The sequence below is a fragment of the Leucopleurus acutus genome, assembly GCF_964270905.1.
Source record: "Leucopleurus acutus genome assembly, chromosome: X".
Taxonomy (NCBI): Eukaryota; Metazoa; Chordata; class Mammalia; order Artiodactyla; family Delphinidae; genus Leucopleurus; species Leucopleurus acutus.
This window is the reverse complement of record NC_139148.1, coordinates 47218821-47228807: the sequence shown is the minus strand read 5'-3', so window position 1 is coordinate 47228807 and position 9987 is coordinate 47218821. Positions and strand designations below refer to the sequence as shown.

The following is a 9987-nucleotide window of genomic DNA, read 5'->3' as shown; positions in this document are numbered from 1 at the left end:
GGAGCAACAATTTAGAGAAAAAGTCAGGCGAACAGAAGCCCACCATGAATATCTGTGAAGTATGTGTGTATGTGTGCATGTGTATGTTGAATTGTCCATAGAACATAGGGATTCATATTTTATTTGCTTAATAGAGGAAAAGGTGACTTCATAAAGCAGAAGACATAACCATTTGAATTACTTTTGATATAGGAAACATATTGAATATTAATTCTATAACTGACCACTGTGTTGACTTTTATTATGGTTTCTAACAACATTAATTGATGCTCTCAGGTTGTCCAGGTCTGCATTCATATACTCTGTAATTAATGATAATGTTGTTTACTTTCAATTTTTTATACATCTTATTTTGTTCTCTTGAATAGACCCAATTATTGATACTTATGTGAATTTATTACGTGGTAAAGGTGCCATTTCAAATCAGTGGGGGAAAAGATGGATTAATTTGCACATGGTGTAGGGATGAGGCTATATTTTTGGAAAATAATTAATCTTTATACAAAATAAATGTTGGAGTGATCAAACATTTAAATGTAAATAATAAAACCATAAAACTGCTTGGAATAAAAGCAGTGATTATTATAACAGGAGTGTGGAAAGCATCTCTAAGCATGAAGCAGAATCTAGTCATGGTAAAGGAAAACCTGATACATTTCACTACATAATAATTAATCCTTTTTGTATAGCAAATATTATCCTAAATAACATGAAAAATATTTGTAGTATATGCAACACATAAACATGCAAGAGACATTGCTGGTGGAAATGTTATTCTGTGTATCTTTTTAAAGTTGACAAGTTTTGTATCAAAATGGAGTCAGCACTGCTTGTAATAGTAAATAAAAAATGAAAACAATCTAAATGTCTATGTATCCTGGACTGGTTAAATACATTATGGGACATTTACAGAGAAAAGATTATGCAGCAGTTAAGAAAAATGTGCACTATGGAAAGCTGTTTAGAATATATAACTGGGAAAAAATAAAACAAACCCTGGTCACAGAACAGTAGGTATAGTGTACCATTTGTGGGGAGAAAACCCAAATAATTAGTATATAAATAGAAACAAATCTGGAAGAATGTATATCAGAACGTTAGTACTGGTTATTTCTGGGGCATGAGATAAGGGTGGCCTTTCATTGGTATGTTACATATTTCTGCATAATTTGAAATTTCACAACTACAACATGTTACTTTTGCAATAAGCAATATATATATATATATATATATATATATATATATATATAAACATATTCAATGAATGAATCGCTTTGAGGCGGTAGTTTTGGTTTGGAATGGCTTCAGACCAAGCCTGGTACAGTGGCATAAACACGGGCTTCGGCGTCAGACAGCCCTGAGCGGGGCCCCATTGCCCCACCCCCGAGGAAGGAGAAGGGGGGTGGCAGGGGGCTGCGGAAAGGGGCTGGGCTGGGCTGGGCTGGGCTGGCTGCAGCTCTAGTCCAGAAGGCTGAGACTTCGAGAGGGACTGAGAGAGGGCAGACGAATTCCGGACTCGCTAGAGGACAAGGTGAGGGACGTTGAGATTGGGGTTTCCAGACAGTGGTTCCAGTCCCCTCGAACCTAGAGCCAGGCAGGTGGTCAATTTTTACTGCACCACTGCAGCTAGGGGAGAGGTTACTCGGAGTGGGATGTAGGCAACGAAGACGACCGAGAGAGTAGTAGGCTGTATGGACTGGAGAGCAGAGGCTAGTTGAGGAAGAGGGGGAGAAAAACTGGGAACCGGGCGTGTTGAGTGGTGGATGGAGAATATGAGGGGGAAGGGGAATACTGAGAGGAAGTGGAAATTAAGAGAAGAAAACAGGGGATGTAGAGAAGGGTTAAGGAATACTGGGGGAGGGGGTGCAATGGTAGCATGAAGGAGGATGTAAGGAATGGGAATCCGGAATTCTGTGGGATAAATAGGAACGGCGATGGAGAAATAGGGAGCAGGGAACAAGGCAGAGGGAATACGGAGTGGTACGGAGTGGGGGATAAGGAATGAGGAGCGGGCGGGGGGGGGGGGGGGGGGAAGGGCAGACTGGCTGGGACGGAGGCCCCCTAGGGAGGCGGAAAGGGGCGGGACCACTTCCGGCCTGGAGGGGGGAGGGCAGTCTGAGTTTATGAGGGGCTCAGAGGGAGTGGACGCACTCAGGAGTAGTAGAAGGACGAGGTGAGCAGGGGGGCCCAGCTCTGGATCCGAGCCCGGGAGGGGTCGGCCCCACCCTCTGGGATCTGGAGAAATCCTGCTCTAAGGACCGGATCATACCGGATCCATCCGGCCGGGAAGGGAGGGGACAGGACCCTGTTTGGCTGGGCCCAAGATGGAATCACTAGCTCAATACTGATTTGAGGAGGGGGGTGTATTAGGGAAGGGGTGGAACCAAGATGCGCTTGGCCCCTGTTTGGAGGGGGGCGTATTATGAAAAAGGGCGGGACCGGACGGTGCAGTGGACTTGGGCTGGATGTCAGCAGGGGAGGGGCCTGGACCCCCAGACGCTGCGACAATTTGAGAGAGAGGCTTGTTGGGGAGGGGGCGGGACCGAATGGTACTACGAACTTGGAGAGGGGCGTGTTAGAAAAAGGTACTGGACTGAGCCTCTATTTACGCATGCGCACTATGGATCTCTGGAAAGGGGCGTGTAGTGAAAGGCCAGCTTGGAGACAAGCCAGCTGCCAAATGCGCATGTGCACGGTGGACATCAAAGAAAGCTTCTGCTGGGAAAGCGGGCGGGGCTGAGATGGGCCCTGCAACGGATGCGCATGCGCACTGTCGACTTGCGGCTGGGGGGGTGTGCACTGGGAAAAGGGGCGGGGTCCTCAGGGCTGCCGCGCTGGCACATCTTCCTGGAGTAGGGGAGGGTACGGCTGCAGAGAATTGAGATCTAGGCGCTCTGGATTACTGAATTTGAGAACGGGGGCCTTGGGGGGGTGGGGAGAGGGTTTGGGATTGGGACCCTAGGGAAGGTGGGTATCAGCCTCCAGGCCGAGCGGGAGAGAGGACGTTAAGTGAGCTTGCCTCTTAACCCAGGCCTTCTCTCCTTCAGGCTCAGCTCTTGCCAGGCCAACTTGAGACATGTCTGACACAAGCGAGAGTGGTACGGGTCCAACCCACTTCCAGGTAAGCCCTTCTTCTGCCCTCTCCCTAGCTGCATTTGCTCTCCAGCCCCTGTTGCTGCCCCAAATCTCTTGGCACCTCCCCTCCCATCCCAGCCCTTCTCCATCTACCTACCTGCTTCGTTGCCGCCTCCCTCCCCCAAGTAGAGGGAGGGAGGAGGGAAGGAAGGAGGGAGGAAGGAAGGAGGGAGGAAGGAAGGCGGGAGGGAGGGTAGGCCCGCCCCTCTTCTGCTCAGAGGAAAGGGAGGCCTTGTTGGGCTGATGTGGTCAGAGCACACTGCAAGTAGGGGTTAGTGTAGGTCAGAGAAGTGAGGCCCTGGAAGTTTGGGGCCATTTGCCTAGTTGGGGGTGGGGAGAAGGTCTGTGAGCTTCCCTGCTTCCTCTTGCAGGCTGAAGCTTCAGAAGAGGACCGTGGCTTGAAGATGCAGACCCTATTGACAGTGACCCAGAACTTGGAGGTCTCAGAGGCACCGAAGGCCTCAAAGGCACCAGAGGTCTCAAAGGCCATGAAGGTCTCAAATGCTGCAGGAGTTTCAAAGACCACAGAGGTCTCAAAGGCCACAGAGGCTCAGGAGGTATCTGCCACTCAGGCCTCAGCTACCACTAAGCTGACTGATACCCAGGTTCTGGCAGCTGAAACGAAGAATCCAGCAGCTGACACCAAGATGCAGAATACTGACCCTCAGGCTGTGACAATGCCTGCTACTGAGACCAAAAAAGTCAGCTGTGGGGCTGATACGAAGGTCAATACAAAGACCCTGGAGACTGAGGCTGCTGCCTCTCAGGCTCTGGCAGATGAACCTGAGCCTGAGGGTGCAGCTGCACAGGCTCAGGAGAATCAGGATACTCGGCCCAAGGTCAAGGCCAAGAAAGCCCGAAAGGTAAGACCCTTGCCTTTCTGTTTCTCTCAGTTGGTTCATGGTTCTATAAACCTTTAGAAAGTTCCCTCAGCTCATCAAGGCTGTGGCGGGACACTAAGAGAAATGTGATATAATTCCTGTTTTCAGAAAGCTCACAGACTGGTGGGCACATGAGACAGGAATACGAACAGCTGCAATCTGAATGAAATGCAGTTTATATTTACATAGTAGCTATCATATGTCAGGCCTTGAGCTAGGCACATTCACACAGGTTATCTCATTAAATCCTGAAAGTAATCTAGTTTTGTAGAGAAGGAAGCTGAGTCCCAGAGAGGTGGAGTGACATGTCCAGGATGGTATAAGCAGAGCCAGTGGTGCACACAGGAGGAGGAGAAGCCTCAGGCCCCATCCTTGTGTTGCTCCTGGCCTGGTGGGAAGATGAAACTCCTGCTTGGAAAACAGTGAAAGACAAATCCAAGACTCAGGCAGTTACTACAAGAGTGGGATTAGAGGGGACTTCAGAAAGAGAGAAGATGAGGAAAAAGGACCATCTGCATCATCTGGCAATGTTGTGCTTGCTCTCCATTGATGCAGGTGAAGCATCTGAATGGGGAAGAGGATGGCAGCAGTGATCAGAGTCAGGCTTCTGGAACCACGGGCGGCCGAAGGATCTCAAAGGCCCTAATGGCCTCAATGGCCCGCAGGGCTTCAAGGGGCCCCATAGCCTTTTGGGCCCGCAGGGCATCAAGGACTCGGTTGGCTGCTTGGGCCCGGAGAGCTTTGCTTTCTCTGAGGTCACCTAAGGCCCGTAGGGGGAAGGCTCGCCGCAGAGCTGCCAAGCTCCAGTCATCCCAAGAGCCTGAAACACCACCACCTCGGGATGTAGCCCTTTTGCAAGGGAGGGTAAGAAACCTGTCCTCTCCACTCAGCGTTATTCACTGCTTTGCCTGCCCTCTTCTCTGCCATCCTCTCAAGTCTTCTGCAAGCATGTTTTGATCATTCCATCTTTTCCTCCTCTCCCAGGCCAATGATTTGGTGAAGTACCTGTTGGTTAAAGACCAGACGAAGATTCCCATCAAACGCTCAGGTAGAGTTCTACTAACCCTCCCTTCCCCCAGCTCTGTTCTCCATTGCCCTCTCCCCCATGTGCTGAGGGCATTTCTTGCTCTCCTGCTCCCACTTATGTCCTCCTAAAGTTCTAATTTAGCAGTAGTAGTATCTCTGTTCATTAGCTTAGAACGTGTTTATGCCACCCCCAGCAGGGTTGGTGAAGGGTCTTTAGTTTGGGTATGGGGGCCACCCGGCCTCACTTCTGCCCAGGTGCTCGCAACACTCTCCCCTTGCAGACATGCTGAAGGACATCATCAAAGAATACACTGATGTGTACCCTGAAATCATTGAACGAGCAGGCTATTCCTTGGAGAAGGTGAAGGGGCAGACCTGGGGGATGGGTGCAATGGGGTAGCCTTGAATCAAACAAAGGTGTACATGTCTTTACTGGGGGGTACCACAGAGACTAATCCAGCCCCATCACTGTGCAGATGGGCAGACAGTGGCCTAGCAAGGGGCATAGACTAGCTTGAGGTCACACAGTAAGTCAGTGGTAAAATCACAGCTAGGACCCAAGCCACCCAGCTTAGTCCTGACTTCTGTCCACTGCTGGACATGTCCTGTAATGTATTTTAGATGTTCTTTCTCCCTTTCATTCCCCACTCTCTGGCTGCCTAGATTCCCACTAATCACAAAGATGATGTTGATTAAAAATAATGCATTTGTTGCCTGTTTGCCGTGTGCTGGCCACTCAGCTAAGTGATTTAAGGGCATTATCTCACTGATGTTTCTCTCTCTCTCACACACACACACACACACACACACACACACACACACACACACACACACACACCTAGTCACAGGGGGAGCTGTGGGATGCCCAGAAAGCTGAATTCTGTGATCTCACAAGCTGTTTTCCACATCTGCAGGTATTTGGGATCCAGTTAAAGGAAATTGATAAGAATGACCACTTGTACATTCTTCTCAGCACCTTAGAGCCCACTGATGCAGGCATACTGGGAACGTAAGCTGGGAAAGGGCTGGGGTGGGAGGGAGGCTTCTGCTTTTGCCCATGGTACTACTCCATCCCTGTCCTCTCCCCACATCCCCTTAGGAAGTCAGGAAAGACAGAGCCTAAAAACCCCTATTCCAGCTCCTGCACGTAGTTGGAGCCCTGCACACAATAGTGATACCTGATTATGATTTACTGTAGGGTGTAGAAGCCTGGGGCAGGGCACTCCTACTGTCAGGCTTTTTGTTTCTCCCGAAGCTTCCCAGGAAAGCAGACCTGTCATTGCTTATCTCTTCCTGTTGGCCTTGGTAGAATGGTTCTCACAGGAGGGCTTCCTGGTATGAGTGGCTCATGATGTTTGAAGGCCAGGAGCATCAGTGGGGCTGTGCGTAGAATTCTCTTGGAGCTGAGGGGTCTGGGAGAGCAAGAAAGGACTCACATTGGCTGGGTGTCCGGGTTGTACTGGGTTGACAAGTACAAGTACAATTCTATCCTCTCAGCAACCTGGGGAGAGGAGAATGTGATTTTCCCATTTTATGAATAGGAGAGTCTAAGTGCCTTGCCCAGGGTCACATAGAGCTTGAAGCATAGACTGGGCAGAATTCTCTCATATGTGAAGAATCTGGGAGAAGCTAGCCTAGTGAGCTGGCTGGTGTGTTTTTTTGCAGATAGCTCCTGGATGTAAACCTTCTCTCTGTCCCATTATTCCCCTAGGACCAAGGACTCACCAAAGCTGGGTCTCCTCATGGTGCTTCTTAGCATCATCTTCATGAACGGAAATAGGTCCAGCGAGGGTGAGTGGCTGGGCTGGCAGCTGAATGGGGGGTCATGGTCGGAATTCCACATGTTCATTTTCTATCCCTGTTTCCTTTTGCCTCCCCTTGCAGCTGTCATCTGGGAGGTGCTGCGCAAGTTGGGGCTGCGCCCTGGGTATGATTGGGCTCTGTCAGTGCTTGCTGTCTGTGTTGTCCTTTGGCAAGAGAAGATGGTCCCAGGATTGCATCAGCCTGGTGATCTGGTGGAGTGGGCAGGGTTGCTGGACTGGGTAGAGGGTCCAGGGTTCTGACCTGGGTGGATGGGGAAATGGTCCTGAACTCTGCTGTCTGTCTCACTGACTCTTGGGCTTCTGTGGTGCTTCCATCTTAGGTTGGAAGCCTCTTTTCCATGTTGGAAATGTCTCTGCCCACATCTGGGAAGTGCAACAGCCCCAATTATATTTATCTATGTATGTAATTATGTATGTATGTATGTATTTTATCATTTTCTGCTGTCAGGATACATCATTCGCTTTTTGGGGATGTGAAGAAGCTCATTACTGATGAGTTTGTGAAGCAGAAGTAAGTGTCTAGTGTTCCTGTGTTCCATGCATTTTGCCTGTCTTAGAACTGAGTAATAAAGCTGTGGTGCACGTGCATGTGCATATGTGTGCGTATGCAGGTAGTAGTTTATTCCTGAGGTAGTGGCAGAGAACAGAAGCACACATTTCCTGACCTACTTGTACTCTCACATATGCCTTTGGAACAATTCTTCAAGGGAGGGATTGTCATCACCAGTATTGTACGCATGAGGAAACTGAAGCTCAGAGAGGTGAAGTAATTTGCTCAGGGTTATTATACAGGTAGCAAACGGAAGAGTTGTATTTAGATCCTGGCCCCAATACCTTGGTTCTTTTTTACTATGCTAGCTAGGGCTTCATAGAAATTAATCTCCATAAAGAAATGCCATAGAATGGTAGCTTTAAGCAGCCACATACTGTGCTGGGGTCTTGACTAGTACATCTCATTTCATTTTCATAACTACCCTGCAGAATAGCTGCTGTCATCTCATCCCCTGTATCAGTTGAGGAGCCTAGGGCTCGGAGAGTGGAAGCCTGAGCATGGCTCCGGCTGGTAAAGGATTCATTTGGACTTGAAGCCCAGACCTCCTGACTTTTCTGGCCAGGGCCCACCCTATTCTTGGTCCTTGGAGAACATGTGTGCACTCATACAAGTGTACCAGCACACACCTGTGGGCTCACATACAGATGGTCGAGAGTATGCATGGAGTCCACTGCTCTTGGTTGACTGTTTCTTCCTGTACAGTCATTTTCTAGGGTGGACTGTCCCAGGGTTCAGCCAGGCCATGGACGAGCCCCATGGTGAGGTGTGCTCAGAGCAGGGGGCCTGAAGAAATGGCTCCTCTGTTTACAACACACCCAACAGGAACCTGGGTTATTGTGACAAGGGGCACAAAACTCGTGGCCTTCCTATGAACAAATGCCCTACACGTGCCCCCTGCACCTCCACGTGGCTGCTGGGCAGGACCAGTGGGATAGGGCTGAATATAGGAAGAAAAGCTGCAGTATTTAGTGGGGGAGTTTTCCACCTAAATGCATGAGTGGGCCACGAGTGGTCTTACAGACATAAAGGCTTTGAACCTCTCTTTTCAAGGTACCTGGACTATGCCAGAGTCCCTAATAGCAATCCGCCTGAGTATGAGTTCTTCTGGGGCCTGCGCTCTTACTATGAGACCAGCAAGATGAAAGTCCTCAAGTTTGCCTGCAAGGTAATTGGAGAGCTGTCCAAGCCTGGCACATCAAGAGCATGGGGTGCCACTGTTTAGGGTAGGCTGTGTGCAGAGCAGCCTGCAGCTCATGCATGAACATTCTGAAGCCTGTATTAATGTGCAAACACTCTATCTGAATAGTTTAATCCTTACAACTAACATGTCATTGCCTTACTGCAGATGAGAAAACTCAGGCTCAGAGAGGTTGTCAGGTGTTATGTCCAAGGTCGCAGAGATAGTAAGTGTCAGAGCAGGGATGGAATATTAGGTGTATAATTACTAGTAGTATTTATTGTATTACTATAATTTGCATCCTGTAGGCGCTCAGTGTTCAGATTATGATCCTTCAGATGGTTGTTATTCCTGTTTCAGGTACAAAAGAAGGATCCCAAGGAATGGGCAGCTCAGTACCGAGAGGCAGTGGAAGCAGATATGAAGGCTGCGGCTGAGGCTGCAGCTGAAGCCAAGGCAAGGGCTGAGATTAGAGCTCGGATGGGCATTGGGCTCGGCTCTGAGAATGCTGCTGGGCCCTGCAACTGGGACGAAGCTGATATTGGACCCTGGGCCAAAGCCCGGATCCAGACGGGAGCTGAAGCTAAAGCCAAAGCCCAGGAGAGTGGTGGTGCCAGCGCTGGTGCCAGTGCCAGTGGCAGCTTTGGTGCTAGCACCAGCCTGACAGCCACTCTCACGTTTGGGCTCTTCGTGGGCCTTGGTGGAGCTGGTGCCAGCACCAGTGGCAGCTCTGGTGCCTGTGGTTTCTCCTACAAGTGAGATTTCAGGTATCTATTTAGACTTGGGGGAAGCCGGGCCTCGGGGGAATGGGATGAGGAGCTGGGTGGTTATAGGAAGGCCAAGGTTGGAGGACCACATGGAGAGTGTGAGAAAACACTACTTTTGGCATTTTATTCCTTCTTTTTTGGTGGATATCAATTGACTTTTTGATTTTCTTTTACTTGTGTTTTCAGATATTCCTAATCCCAGCAGTCTTTCTCTTCGAGCCAGGGTGCATCCTCAGAAACCTACTCAACACAGCACTCTAGGCAGCCACTATCAATCAATTGAAATTGACACTCTACATTAAATCTATTTGCCATTTCTGAGTTTATTGCTTTTTTTGGTGGGCTGTCACATTTTGGTATCACATTTTAAAATGAATTGGGAAAGTTTCCACCTCAATCTGTGCTTAGCTTTAGGTGACACTGTCAAATAGAGTAAAATTAGAGCAAAATTAGCATGTTTCTCTAGGATAGGTTGGGCCCCATATCTAGCCTATAGAGCAGGCAGGATTGCAGTGGTGTGAAGAGTCATGGGGATTATAGGCATAGAGGACACACTTTGAAGAAGAGCCCTGAGGTGGGCAAGTCTGGAGAAGAAAAATAGAGATTGAACATCAAGTATAGACTC

The 9987-nt window shown here is 49.0% G+C and overlaps 1 protein-coding gene across 3 annotated transcripts; it reads left to right on the top strand.

Annotated features, from left to right (window-relative positions):
• The first annotated feature begins 1429 nt into the window (after positions 1-1429).
• MAGED2 (MAGE family member D2) lies at positions 1430-9699 on the top strand. Of its 3 annotated transcripts, none has more exons than XM_082864608.1 (13): positions 1430-1531; positions 3048-3121; positions 3507-3998; positions 4572-4880; positions 5001-5064; positions 5324-5403; positions 5957-6051; positions 6754-6833; positions 6927-6969; positions 7314-7376; positions 8469-8583; positions 8956-9362; positions 9549-9699. In XM_082864608.1, the coding sequence occupies exons 2-12, from the start codon at positions 3077-3079 to the stop codon at positions 9352-9354; spliced, it is 1785 nt and encodes a 594-aa protein (XP_082720734.1). In that variant the 5' UTR covers positions 1430-1531; positions 3048-3076; the 3' UTR covers positions 9355-9362; positions 9549-9699. The 3 variants fall into 3 exon arrangements, with proteins under 3 accessions (XP_082720734.1, XP_082720735.1, XP_082720736.1); XM_082864609.1 differs by lacking the exon at positions 1430-1531 and adding an exon at positions 2114-2173; XM_082864610.1 differs by lacking the exon at positions 1430-1531 and adding an exon at positions 2808-2862.
• Positions 9700-9987: the final 288 nt, after the last annotated feature.